This window comes from Haliotis rufescens, unplaced genomic scaffold (genome assembly GCF_023055435.1).
Source record: "Haliotis rufescens isolate VD_foot unplaced genomic scaffold, xgHalRufe1.0.p SCAF_35, whole genome shotgun sequence".
NCBI classification, from domain to species: Eukaryota; Metazoa; Mollusca; class Gastropoda; order Lepetellida; family Haliotidae; genus Haliotis; species Haliotis rufescens.
In genome coordinates this window covers 4473783-4487115 of record NW_025964057.1, presented here as the reverse complement: position 1 = coordinate 4487115, position 13333 = coordinate 4473783, and the positions used below count along the sequence as shown (strand labels likewise).

The window sequence follows — 13333 nt, the reverse complement described above, 5'->3', positions numbered from 1 at the left end:
AGTGATGTTACCACAGACTAAGCGAGAGTGATGTTACCACAGACTTAGTGTGAGAGTGATGTTACCATAGTCTGTTTTTGAGTGATGTTACCATAGACTTAGCGAGAGAGATGTTACCACAGGCTTAGCGAGATTGATGTTACAACAGACTGTATATGAGTGATGTCACCAAAGACTAAGCGAGAGTGACGTTACCATAGACTGTCTGTGAGTGACGTTACCACAGACTTAGTGTGAGAGTGATGTCCCCATAGACTGTCTGTGAGTGATGATACAACAGACTGTATATGATTGATGTCACCAAAGACTAAGCGAGAGTGACGTTACCATAGACTGTCTGTGAGTGATGTCACCATAGACTGTCTGTGAATGACGTTACCATAGACTGTCTGTGGGTGATGTTACCATAGACTGTCTGTGGGTGATGTTACCATAGACTGTCTGTGAGTGACGTTACCACAGACTGTCTGTGGGTAATGTTACCATAGACTGTCTGTGAGTGACGTTACCACAGACTAAGCGAGAGTGATGTTACCACAGACATAGTGTGAGAGTGATGTTACCATAGACTGTTTTTGAGTGATGTTACCATAGACTTAGCGAGAGAGATGTTACCACAGGCTTAGCGAGATTGATGTTACAACAGACTGTATATGAGTGATTTCATCAAAGACTAAGCGAGAGTGACGTTACCATAGACTGTCTGTGAGTGACGTTACCACAGACTTAGTGTGAGAGTGATGTCCCCATAGACTGTCTGTGAGTGATGTCACCAAAGACTAAGCGAGAGTGACGTTAGCACAGACATAGTGTGAGAGTGATGTTACAATAGACCTAGCGAGAGAGATGTTACCACAGGCTAAGCGAGATTGATGTTACAACAGACTGTATATGAGTGATGTCACCAAAGACTAAGCGAGAGTGATGTTACCACAGACATAGTGTGAGAGTGATGTTACCATAGACTTAGCGAGAGAGGTGTTACCACAGGCTTAGCGAGATTGATGTTACAACAGACTGTATATGAGTGATGTCACCAAAGACTAAGCGAGAGTGATGTTACCACAGACATAGTGTGAGAGTGATGTTACCATAGACGGAGAGTGAGTGATGTTACCGTAGACTAAGCGAGAGTGATGTTACGACAGACTGTGTGTGAGTGATGTTACCACAGACTGTTTTTGAGTGATGTTACCATAGACTTAGCGAGAGAGATGTTACCACAGGCTTAGCGAGATTGATGTTACAACAGACTGTATATGAGTGATGTCACTTAAGACTAAGCGAGAGTGATGTTACCATAGACTGTCTGTGAGTGACGTTACCACAGACTGTCTGTGAGTGACGTTACCACAGACTAAGCGAGAGTGATGTTACCACAGACTGTCTGTGAGTGACGTTTCCACAGACTGTCTGTGAGTGATGTTACCACAGACTAAGCGAGAGTGATGTAACCACAGACTTAGTGTGAGAGTGATGTTACCATACTCTGTTTTTGAGTGATGTTACCATAGACTTAGCGAGAGAGATGTTACCACAGGCTTAGCGAGATTGATGTTACAACAGACTGTATATGAGTGATGTCACCAAAGACTAAGCGAGAGTGACGTTACCATAGACTGTCTGTGAGTGACGTTACCACAGACTTAGTGTGAGAGTGATGTCCCCATAGACTGTCTGTGAGTGATGATACAACAGACTGTATATGAGTGATGTCACCAAAGACTAAGCGAGAGTGACGTTACCATAGACTGTCTGTGAGTGATGTCACCATAGACTGTCTGTGAATGACGTTACCATAGACTGTCTGTGGGTGATGTTACCATAGACTGTCTGTGGGTGATGTTACCATAGACTGTCTGTGAGTGACGTTACCACAGACTGTCTGTGGGTAATGTTACCATAGACTGTCTGTGAGTGACGTTACCACAGACTGTCTGTGAGTGACGTTACCACAGACTAAGCGAGAGTGATGTTACCACAGACATAGTGTGAGAGTGATGTTACCATAGACTGTTTTTGATTGATGTTACCATAGACTTAGCGAGAGAGATGTTACCACAGGCTTAGCGAGATTGATGTTACAACAGACTGTATATGTGTGATTTCATCAAAGACTAAGCGAGAGTGACGTTACCATAGACTGTCTGTGAGTGACGTTACCACAGACTTAGTGTGAGAGTGATGTCCCCATAGACTGTCTGTGAGTGATGTCACCAAAGACTAAGCGAGAGTGACGTTAGCACAGACATAGTGTGAGAGTGATGTTACAATAGACTTAGCGAGAGAGATGTTACCACAGGCTTAGCGAGATTGATGTTACAACAGACTGTATATGAGTGATGTCACCAAAGACTAAGCGAGAGTGATGTTACCACAGACATAGTGTGAGAGTGATGTTACCATAGACTTAGCGAGAGAGATGTTACCACAGGCTTAGCGAGATTGATGTTACAACAGACTGTATATGAGTGATGTCACCAAAGACTAAGCGAGAGTGACGTTACCATAGACTGTCTGTGAGTGACGTTACCACAGACATAGTGTGAGAGTGATGTCCCCATAGACTGTCTGTGAGTGATGATACAACAGACTGTATATGAGTGATGTCACCAAAGACTAAGCGAGAGTGACGTTACCATAGACTGTCTATGAGTGATGTCACCATAGACTGTCTGTGAGTGACGTTACCACAGACTTAGTGTGAGAGTGATGTCCCCATAGACTGTCTGTGAGTGATGTCACCAAAGACTAAGCGAGAGTGACGTTACCACAGACATAGTGTGAGAATGATGTTACCATAGACTTAGCGAGAGAGATGTTACCACAGGCTTAGCGAGATTGATGTTACAACAGACTGTATATGAGTGATGTCACCAAAGACTAAGCGAGAGTGACGTTACCACAGACATAGTGTGAGAGTGATGTTACCATAGACTTAGCGAGAGAGATGTTACCACAGGCTTAGCGAGATTGATGTTACAACAGACTGTATATGAGTGATGTCACCAAAGACTAAGCGAGAGTGATGTTACCACAGACATAGTGTGAGAGTGATGTTACCATAGACGGACAGTGAGTGATGTTACCATAGACTAAGCGAGAGTGATGTTACGACAGACTGTGTGTGAGTGATGTTACCACAGACTGTTTTTGAGTGATGTTACCATAGACTTAGCGAGAGAGATGTTACCACAGGCTTAGCGAGATTGATGTGACAACAGACTGTATATGAGTGATGTCACCAAAGACTAAGCGAGAGTGATGTCACCATAGACTGTCTGTGAGTGACGTTACCACAGTCTGTCTGTGAGTGACGTTACCATAGACTGTCTGTGAGTGATGTCACCAAAGACTAAGCGAGAGTGACGTTACCACAGACTAAGCGAGAGTGATGTTACCACAGACATAGTGTGAGAGTGATGTTACCATAGACGGACAGTGAGTGATGTTACCATAGACTAAGCGAGAGTGATGTTACGACAGACTGTGTGTGAGTGATGTTACCACAGACATAGTGTGAGAGTAATGTTACGATAGACGGACAGTGAGTGATGTTACCATAGACTAAGCGAGAGTGATGTTACGACAGACTGTGTGTGAGTGATGTTACCACAGACTGTTTTTGAGTGATGTTACCATAGACTTAGCGAGAGAGATGTTACCACAGGCTTAGCGAGATTGATGTTACAACAGACTGTATATGAGTGATGTCACCAAAGACTAAGCGAGAGTGATGTCACCATAGACTGTCTCTGAGTGACGTTACCACAGTCTGTCTGTGAGTGACGTTACCATAGACTGTCTGTGAGTGATGTCACCAAAGACTAAGCGAGAGTGACGTTAGCACAGACTAAGCGAGAGTGATGTTACCACAGACTTAGTGTGAGAGTGATGTCACCATAGACTGTCTGTGAGTGATGTCACCAAAGACTAAGCGAGAGTGATGTTACCACAGACATAGTGTGAGAGTGATGTTACCATAGACGGACAGTGAGTGATGTTACCATAGACTAAGCGAGAGTGATGTTACGACAGACTGTGTGTGAGTGATGTTACCACAGACTGTTTTTGAGTGATGTTACCATAGACTTAGCGAGAGAGATGTTACCACAGGCTTAGCGAGATTGATGTGACAACAGACTGTATATGAGTGATGTCACCAAAGACTAAGCGAGAGTGATGTCACCATAGACTGTCTGTGAGTGACGTTACCACAGTCTGTCTGTGAGTGACGTTACCATAGACTGTCTGTGAGTGATGTCACCAAAGACTAAGCGAGAGTGACCTTACCACAGACTAAGCGAGAGTGATGTTACCACAGACATAGTGTGAGAGTGATGTTACCATAGACGGACAGTGAGTGATGTTACCATAGACTAAGCGAGAGTGATGTTACGACAGACTGTGTGTGAGTGATGTTACCACAGACATAGTGTGAGAGTGATGTTACGATAGACGGACAGTGAGTGATGTTACCATAGACTAAGCGAGAGTGATGTTACGACAGACTGTGTGTGAGTGATGTTACCACAGACTGTTTTTGAGTGATGTTACCATAGACTTAGCGAGAGAGATGTTACCACAGGCTTAGCGAGATTGATGTTACAACAGACTGTATATGAGTGATGTCACCAAAGACTAAGCGAGAGTGATGTCACCATAGACTGTCTGTGAGTGACGTTACCACAGTCTGTCTGTGAGTGACGTTACCATAGACTGTCTGTGAGTGATGTCACCAAAGACTAAGCGAGAGTGACGTTACCACAGACTAAGCGAGAGTGACGTTACCACAGACTTAGTGTGAGAGTGATGTCACCATAGACTGTCTGTGAGTGATGTCACCAAAGACTAAGCCAGAGTGACGTTACCACAGACCAAGCGAGAGTGATGTAACCACAGACTTAGTGTGAGAGTGATGTTACCATAGACTGTATATGAGTGATGTCACCAAAGACTAAGCGACAGTGACGTTACCACAGACTAAGCGAGAGTGATGTTACCACAGACTTAGTATGAGAGTGACGTCACCATAGACGGAGAGTGAGTGATGTTACCATAGACTAAGCGAGAGTGATGTTACCACAGACTGTTTTTGAGTGATGTTACCATAGACTTAGCGAGAGAGTGAAGTCACCATAGACTGTCTGTGAGTGATGTCACCAAAGACTAAGCGAGAGTGATGTCACCATAGACGGAGAGTGAGTGATGTTACCATAGACTAAGCGAATGTGATGTTACCACAGACTGAGTGCGAGTGATGTTACCATAGACTGTGTTTGTGATGTTACCATAGACCCAGTGCGAGTGATGTTACCACAGACTGAGTGCGAGTGATGTTACCACAGACTGAGTGCGAGTGATGTTACCACAGACTGTGTGTGTGATGTTACCACAGACTGAGTGCGAGTGATGTTACCACAGACTGTGTGTGTGATGTTACCATAGACCGTGTGTGTGTGATGTTACCACAGACAGAGTGCGAGTGATGTTACCACAGACTGAGTGCGAGTGATGTTACCAAAGACTGAGTGCGAGTGATGTTACCATAGACTGTGTGTGTGTGATGTTACCACAGACTGTGTGTGTGATGTTACCACAGACTGTGTGTGTGATGTTACCACAGACTGAGTGCGAGTGATGTTACCATAGACTGTGTGTGTGATGTTACCACAGACTGTGTGTGTGATGTTACCACAGACTGAGTGCGAGTGATGTTACCACAGACTGAGTATGAGTGATGTTACCACAGACCGAGTGCGAGTGATTTTACCATAGACCGAGTGCGAGTGATGTTACCACAGACTGAGTGCTTGTGATGTTACCACAGACTGTGTGTGTGATGTCACAAAAGACTAAGCGACAGTGACGTTACCACAGACTAAGCGAGAGTGATGTTACCACAGACTTAGTGTGAGAGTGATGTTACCATAGACTGTATATGAGTGATGTCACCAAAGACTCAGCGACAGTGACGTTACCACAGACTAAGCGAGAGTGATGTTACCACAGACTTAGTGTGAGAGTGATGTTACCATAGACGGAGAGTGAATGATGTTACCACAGACTGAATGCGAGTGATGTTACCACAGACTGAGTGCGAGTGATGTTACCATAGACCGAGTGCGAGTGATGTTACCACAGACTGAGTGCGTGTGATGTTACCACAGACTGTGTGTGTGATGTTACCACAGACTGTGTTTGTGATGTTACCACACAATGAGTGCGAGTGATGTTACCAAAGACTGAGTGCGAATGATGTTACCACAGACTAAGTGCGAGTGATGTTACCTTAGATTGTGTGTGTGATGCTACCACAGACTGAGTGCGAGTGATGTTACCACAGACTATGTGTGTGATGTTACCATAGACCCAGTGCGAGTGATGTTACCACAGACTGAGTGCGAGTGATGTTACCACAGACTGTGTGTGTGATGTTACCACAGACTGTGTGTGTGATGTTACCACAGACTGAGTGCGAGTGATGTTACCACAGACTGTGTGTGTAATGTTACCATAGACCGAGTGCGAGTGATGTTACCACAGACTGAGTGCGAGTGATGTTACCACAGACTGAGTGCGAGTGATGTTACCACAGACTAAGTGCGAGTGATGTTACCATAGACTGTGTGTGTGATGTTACCACAGACTGAGTGCGAGTGATGTTACCACAGACTGTGTGTGTGATGTTACCATAGACCCAGTGCGAGTGATGTTACCACAGACTGAGTGCGAGTGATATTACCACAGACTGTGTGTGTGATGTTACCACAGACTGTGTGTGTGATGTTACCATAGACCGAGTGCGAGTGATGTTACCTCAGACTGAGTGCGAGTGATGTTACCACAGAGTGTGTGAGTGATGTTACCACAGACTGTATGTGCGATGTTACCACAGACTGAGTGCGAGTGATGTTACCACAGACTGAGTGCGAGTGATGTTACCACAGACTGTGTTTGTGATGTTACCATACACCGAGCGCGAGTGATGTTACCACAGACTGAGTGCGAGTGATGTTACCACAGACTGAGTGCGAGTGATGTTACCATAGACTGTGTGTGATGTTACCACAGACTGAGTGCGAGTGATGTTACCACAGACTGTGTGTGTGATGTTACCATAGACCGAGTGCGAGTGATGTTACCACAGACTGTGTGTGTGATGTTACCACAGACTGAGTGTTAGATGTTACCACAGACTGAGTGCGAGTGATGTTAACACAGACTGAGTGCGAGTGATGTTACCACAGACTGAGTGCGAGTGATGTTACCACAGACTGAGTGCGAGTGATGTTACCATAGACTGTGTGTGTGATGTTACCACGGACTGTGTGTTTGATGTAACCATAGGCTGTGTGTGTGATGTTACCACAGACTGTGTGTGTGATGTTACCACAGACTGAGTGCGAGTGATGTTACCACAGACTGAGTGCGAGTGATGTTACCACAGACTGTGTGTGTGATGTTACCATAGACCCAGTGCGAGTGATGTTACCACAGACTGAGTGCGAGTGATGTTACCACAGACTTAGTGTGAGAGTGATGTTACCATAGACGGAGAGTGAATGATGTTGCCACAGACTGAATGCGAGTGATGTTACAACAGACTGTGTGTGTGATGTTACCATAGACCGAGTGCGAGTGATGTTACCACAGACTGTGTGTGTGATGTTACCACAGACTGAGTGTTAGATGTTACCATAGACTGAGTGCGAGTGATGTTAACACAGACTGAGTGCGAGTGATGTTACCACAGACTGAGTGCGAGTGATGTTACCATAGACTGTGTGTGTGATGTTACCACAGACTGTGTGTTTGATGTAACCATAGGCTGTGTGTGTGATGTTACCACAGACTGTGTGTGTGATGTTACCACAGACTGAGTGCGAGTGATGTTACCACAGACTGTGTGTGTGATGTTACCATAGACCCAGTGCGAGTGATGTTACCACAGACTGAGTGCGAGTGATGTTACCACAGACTGTGTGTGTGATGTTACCACAGACTGAGTGCGAGTGATGTTACCACAGACCGAGTGCGAGTAATGTTACCTCAGACAGCGTGTGAGTGATGTTACCACAGACTGAGTGCGAGTGATGTTACTATAGACCGAGTGCGAGTGATGTTACCACAGACTGAGTGCGTGTGATGTTACCGCAGACTGTGTGTGTGATGTTACCACAGACTGTGTGTGTGATGTTACCACAGACTGAGTGCGAGTGATGTTACCAAAGACTGAGTGCGAGTGATGTTACCACAGACTGAGTGCGAGTGATGTTACCACCGACTGTGTGTGTGATGTTACCATAGACCCAGTGCGAGTGATGTTACCACAGACTGTGTGTGTAATGTTACCATAGAACGAGTGCGAGTGATATTACCACAGACTGAGTGCGAGTGATGTTACCACAGAGTGTGTGAGTGATGTTACCACAGACTGTGTGTGCGATGTTACCACAGACTGAGTGCGAGTGATGTTGCCACAGACTGTGTGTGTGATGTTACCATAGACTGAGTGCGAGTGAAGATACCACAGACTGTGTGAGTGATGTTACCACAGACTGTGTGAGTGATGTTAACACCGACTGTGTGTGTGATGTTACCACAGACTGAGTGTGTGATGTCACCATTGACTGTGTGTGATGTTACCACAGGCTGAGTGAGAGTTATGTTACCACAGACGGAGTGTGAGTGATTATACCACAGACTGTGTGAGTGATGTTACCCAAGACTGAGTGAGAGTTATGTTACCACAGACTGAGTGTGAGTGATGTTACCTCAGACTGGGTGAGAGTTATGTTACCACACTGTTGGTGAGTTCCTCTGTGTGAGTTGTATTAGCTCTGTGTTAGTTGTATTACCGCTGTGTGAGTTGTATTACCGCTCTGTTAGTTGTATTACCGCTGTGTGAGTTGTATTACCGCTATGTGGGTTGTATTACCGCTGTGTGAGTTGTATTGTCACTGTGTGAGTTGTATTACCGCTGTGTGATATGTATTACTGCTGTGTGGGTTGCATTACCGCTGTGTGAGTTGTATTACCGCTCTGTTAGTTGTATTACCGCTGTGTGAGTTGTATTACCGCTGTGTGGGTTGTATTACCGCTGTGTGAGTTGTATTGTCACTGTGTGAGTTGTATTACCGCTGTGTGAGATGTATTACTGCTGTGTGGGTTGCATTACCGCTGTGTGAGTTGTATTGTCACTGTGTGAGTTGTATTACCGCTGTGAGTTGTATTACCGCTGTGTGAGTTGTATTACCGCTGTGTGAGTTGTATTACCGCTGTGTGAGTTGTATTACCGCTGTGTGAGTTGTATTACCGCTGTGTGAGTTGTATTGTCACTGTGTGAGTTGTATTACCGCTGTGAGTTGTATTGTCACTGTGTTAGTTGTATTACCGCTGTGTGAGTTGTATTACCGCTGTGTGAGTTGTATTACCGGTGTGTGAGTTGTATTACCGCTCTGTTAGTTGTATTACCGCTGTGTGAGTTGTATTACCGCTGTGTGGGTTGTATTACCGCTGTGTGAGTTGTATTACCGCTGTGTGGGTTGTATTACCGCTCTGTTAGTTGTATTACCGCTGTGTGAGTTGTATTACCGCTGTGTGGGTTGTATTACCGCTGTGTGAGTTGTATTGTCACTGTGTGAGTTGTATTACCGCTGTGTGAGATGTATTACTGCTGTGTGGGTTGCATTACCGCTGTGTGAGTTGTATTGTCACTGTGTGAGTTGTATTACCGCTGTGAGTTGTATTACCGCTGTGTGAGTTGTATTACCGCTGTGTGAGTTGTATTACCGCTGTGTGAGTTGTATTACCGCTGTGTGAGTTGTATTACCGCTGTGTGAGTTGTATTGTCACTGTGTGAGTTGTATTACCGCTGTGAGTTGTATTGTCACTGTGTTAGTTGTATTACCGCTTCGTAAGTTGTATTACCGCTGTGTGGGTTGTATTACCGCTGTGTGAGTTGTATTGTCACTGTGTGAGTTGTATTACCGCTGTGTGAGTTGTATTACCGCTGTGTGAGTTGTATTACCGCTGTGTGAGTTGTATTACCGCTGTGTGAGTTGTATTACCGTTCTGTGAGTTGTATTACCGCTGTGTGAGTTGTATTGTCACTGTGTGAGTTGTATTACCGCTGTGTGAGTTGTATTACCGCTGTATGAGTTGTATTACCGCTGTGTGAGTTGTATTACCGCTGTGTGAGTTGTATTACCGGTATGTGAGTTGTATTACCGCTGTGTGAGTTGTATTGTCACTGTGTGAGTTGTATTACCGGTGTGTGAGTTGTATTGTCACAGTGTGAGTTGTATTACCGCTGTGTGAGTTGTATTACCGCTCTGTTAGTTGTATTACCTCTGTTCGAGTTGTATTACCGCTGTGTGAGTTGTATTACCGCTGTGTGAGTTGTATTACCACTGTGTGAGTTGTATTACCGCTGTGTGAGTTGTATTACCGCTGTGTGAGTTGTATTACCACTGTGTGAGTTGTATTACCACTGTGTGAGTTGTATTACCACTGTGTGAGTTGTATTACCGCTGTGTGAGTTGTTTTGTCACTGTGTGAGTTGTATTACCGCTGTGTGAGTTGTATTACCGCTGTGTGAGTTGTATTACCGCTGTGTGAGTTGTATTACCGCTGTGTGAGGTGTATTACCGCTGTGTGAGTTGTATTACCGCTCTGTTAGTTGTATTACCGCTGTGTGAGTTGTATTACCGCTGTGTGGGTTGTATTACCGCTGTGTGAGTTGTATTACCGCTGTGTGAGTTGTATTACCGGTGTGTGAGTTGTAATACCACTGTGTGAGTTGTATTACCACTGTGTGAGTTGTATTACCGCTGTGTGAGTTGTATTACCGGTGTGTGAGTTGTATTACCGCTGTGTGAGTTGTATTACCGCTCTGTTAGTTGTATTACCGCTGTGTGGGTTGTATTACCGCTGTGTGAGTTGTATTACCGCTGTGTGAGTTGTATTACCGGTGTGTGAGTTGTAATACCACTGTGTGAGTTGTATTACCACTGTGTGAGTTGTATTACCGCTGTGTGAGTTGTATTGTCACTGTGTGAGTTGTATTGTCACTGTGTGAGTTGTATTACCGCTCTGTTAGTTGTATTACCGCTGTGTGAGTTGTATTACCGCTGTGTGAGTTGTATTACCGGTGTGTGAGTTGTATTACCGCTCTGTTAGTTGTATTACCGCTGTGTGAGTTGTATTACCGCTGTGTGGGTTGTATTACCGCTGTGTGAGTTGTATTGTCACTGTGTGAGTTGTATTACCGCTGTGTGAGTTGTAATCCCGCTTTGTGGGTTGCATTACCGCTGTGTGAGTTGTATTGTCACTGTGTGAGTTGTATTACCGCTGTGTGAGTTGTATTACCGCTGTGTGAGTTGTATTACCGGTGTGTGAGTTGTATTACCGCTGTGTGGGTTGCATTACCGCTGTGTGAGTTGTATTGTCACTGTGTGAGTTGTATTACCGCTGTGTGAGTTGTATTACCGCTGTGTGAGTTGTATTACCGCTGTGTGAGTTGTATTTTCACTGTGTGAGTTGTATTACCGCTGTGTGAGTTGTATTACCGCTGTGTGAGTTGTATTACCGCTGTGTGAGTTGTATCACCGGTATGTGAGTTGTATTACCGCTCTGTTAGTTGTATTACCGCTGTGTGAGTTGTATTGTCACTGTGTGAGTTGTAATACCGCTGTGTGAGTTGTATTACCGGTGTGTGAGTTGTATTACCGCTGTGTGAGTTGTATTACCGCTGTGTGAGTTGTATTACCGGTGTGTGAGTTGTATTACCGGTGTGTGAGTTGTATTACCGGTGTGTGAGTTGTATTGTCACTGTGTGAGTTGTATTATCGTTGTGTGAGTTGTATTACCGCTGTGTGAGTTGTATTACCGCTGTGTGAGTTGTATTACCGCTGTGTGAGTTGTATTACCGCTGTGTGAGTTGTATTACCAGTGTGATTCAGTAACGTTTGGCCTGGTGGTTGTTGGTGTAAGCTATTGGTGTAAGTGTAAGGTTATTACCTTCCAGGTAACGGGAGTCTGTACGTCGGGGAGGTGTACGCCTATCTCAAACACAGTGAGTACTTACTACCATACTTCAATACATGTCCTCAGCAATTGTCCCCTGTCTAACGTACAGGGGACACAACGTCAGATATAGCCATCAGGCTCTACAGACTTTAAACGAATCACAAAAATACAGGAAACTACTCCATGGTGATAATAATGTGTTCTTAAACTGTTTAGGGGATGAAGATATCCACGGGATTGTTGATTATGCGATCAATCTTTCGCTGTGGAAGTTTTCATTGATTGATTGTTGAATTACATTGATATATAGCTTCGATGTTTATTCACCAAAATATTCAATACCAATCAGGCATGCATTTTTTTCTTCTTCATTTGAGCTTTATGTACATATTACACAATGCAATGCTATCAGTTATATCGAACACACACGTGGGATTGGTAGCCGGCAAAATGTCCGTGTACCTTATCTTTATCGTATTTCTGTTTTATTGTAGAGAACTTCCTTTAATCCTTCACCTTTAAACCAACATCTACACGATGTCAGCAATCAGCTTGGCTAGAAACCGTCTTCATATGGTGATACATGACGAAGACATTTCCCAGCACCATATATTACCAAATACCATGTATTACCCAGCACCATGTATAACAACCCATATATAATAGGACAATAAATGCACTACAAGATGTTACTTTTGTTCTCTTTTTAATAAAAACATAAGCAACAAAACTCGTTCCATTCTCAGGAGAAATCTCTGCTTAACGCAGAGTCCTTTGAAGGATTCCGACATCCCGAGCACAACTGCTGCAGTCCTCAATATCACACACACAACTGTCAGCCATCGCATCCAACAATAACCTGCAGCCACCCTAAACACCAGAAACACCTGGTGTCAACCCATTCACAGAATCCTACAAAAACTGCTGCCGTTATAAAACACCACGCAAACATCTGGTGTCAACCCATCCACAGAATCCTACAAAAACTGCTGCCATTATAAAACACCACGCAAACATCTGGTGTCAACCCATCCACAGAATCCTACAAAAACTGCTGCCATTATAAAACACCACGCAAACATCTGGTGTCAACCCATTCACAGAATCCTACAAAAACTGCTGCCATTATAAAACACCACGCAAACATCTGGTGTCAACCCATCCACAGAATCCTACAAAAACTGCTGCCGTTATAAAACACCACGCAAACATCTGGTGTCAACCCATCCACAGAATCCTACAAAAACTGCTGCCGTTATAAAACACCACGCAAACATCTGGTGTCAACACATCACAGAAT

General features: G+C 44.4%; 1 protein-coding gene across 3 annotated transcripts in view; it reads left to right on the top strand.

Moving 5' to 3' along the window:
- Nucleotides 1-12720, top strand: part of LOC124125236 — a 75343-nt gene extending 62623 nt beyond the window's left edge. For all 3 annotated transcript variants that reach the window (XM_046488509.2, XM_046488508.2, XM_048381068.1), the window contains 2 exons: nucleotides 12032-12079; nucleotides 12528-12720. In XM_046488509.2, the coding sequence (XP_046344465.1) occupies nucleotides 12032-12079; nucleotides 12528-12541 (62 nt within the window). In that variant the 3' untranslated portion in view covers nucleotides 12542-12720. The remainder of the gene's footprint in view (nucleotides 1-12031; nucleotides 12080-12527) is intronic.
- Nucleotides 12721-13333: the final 613 nt, after the last annotated feature.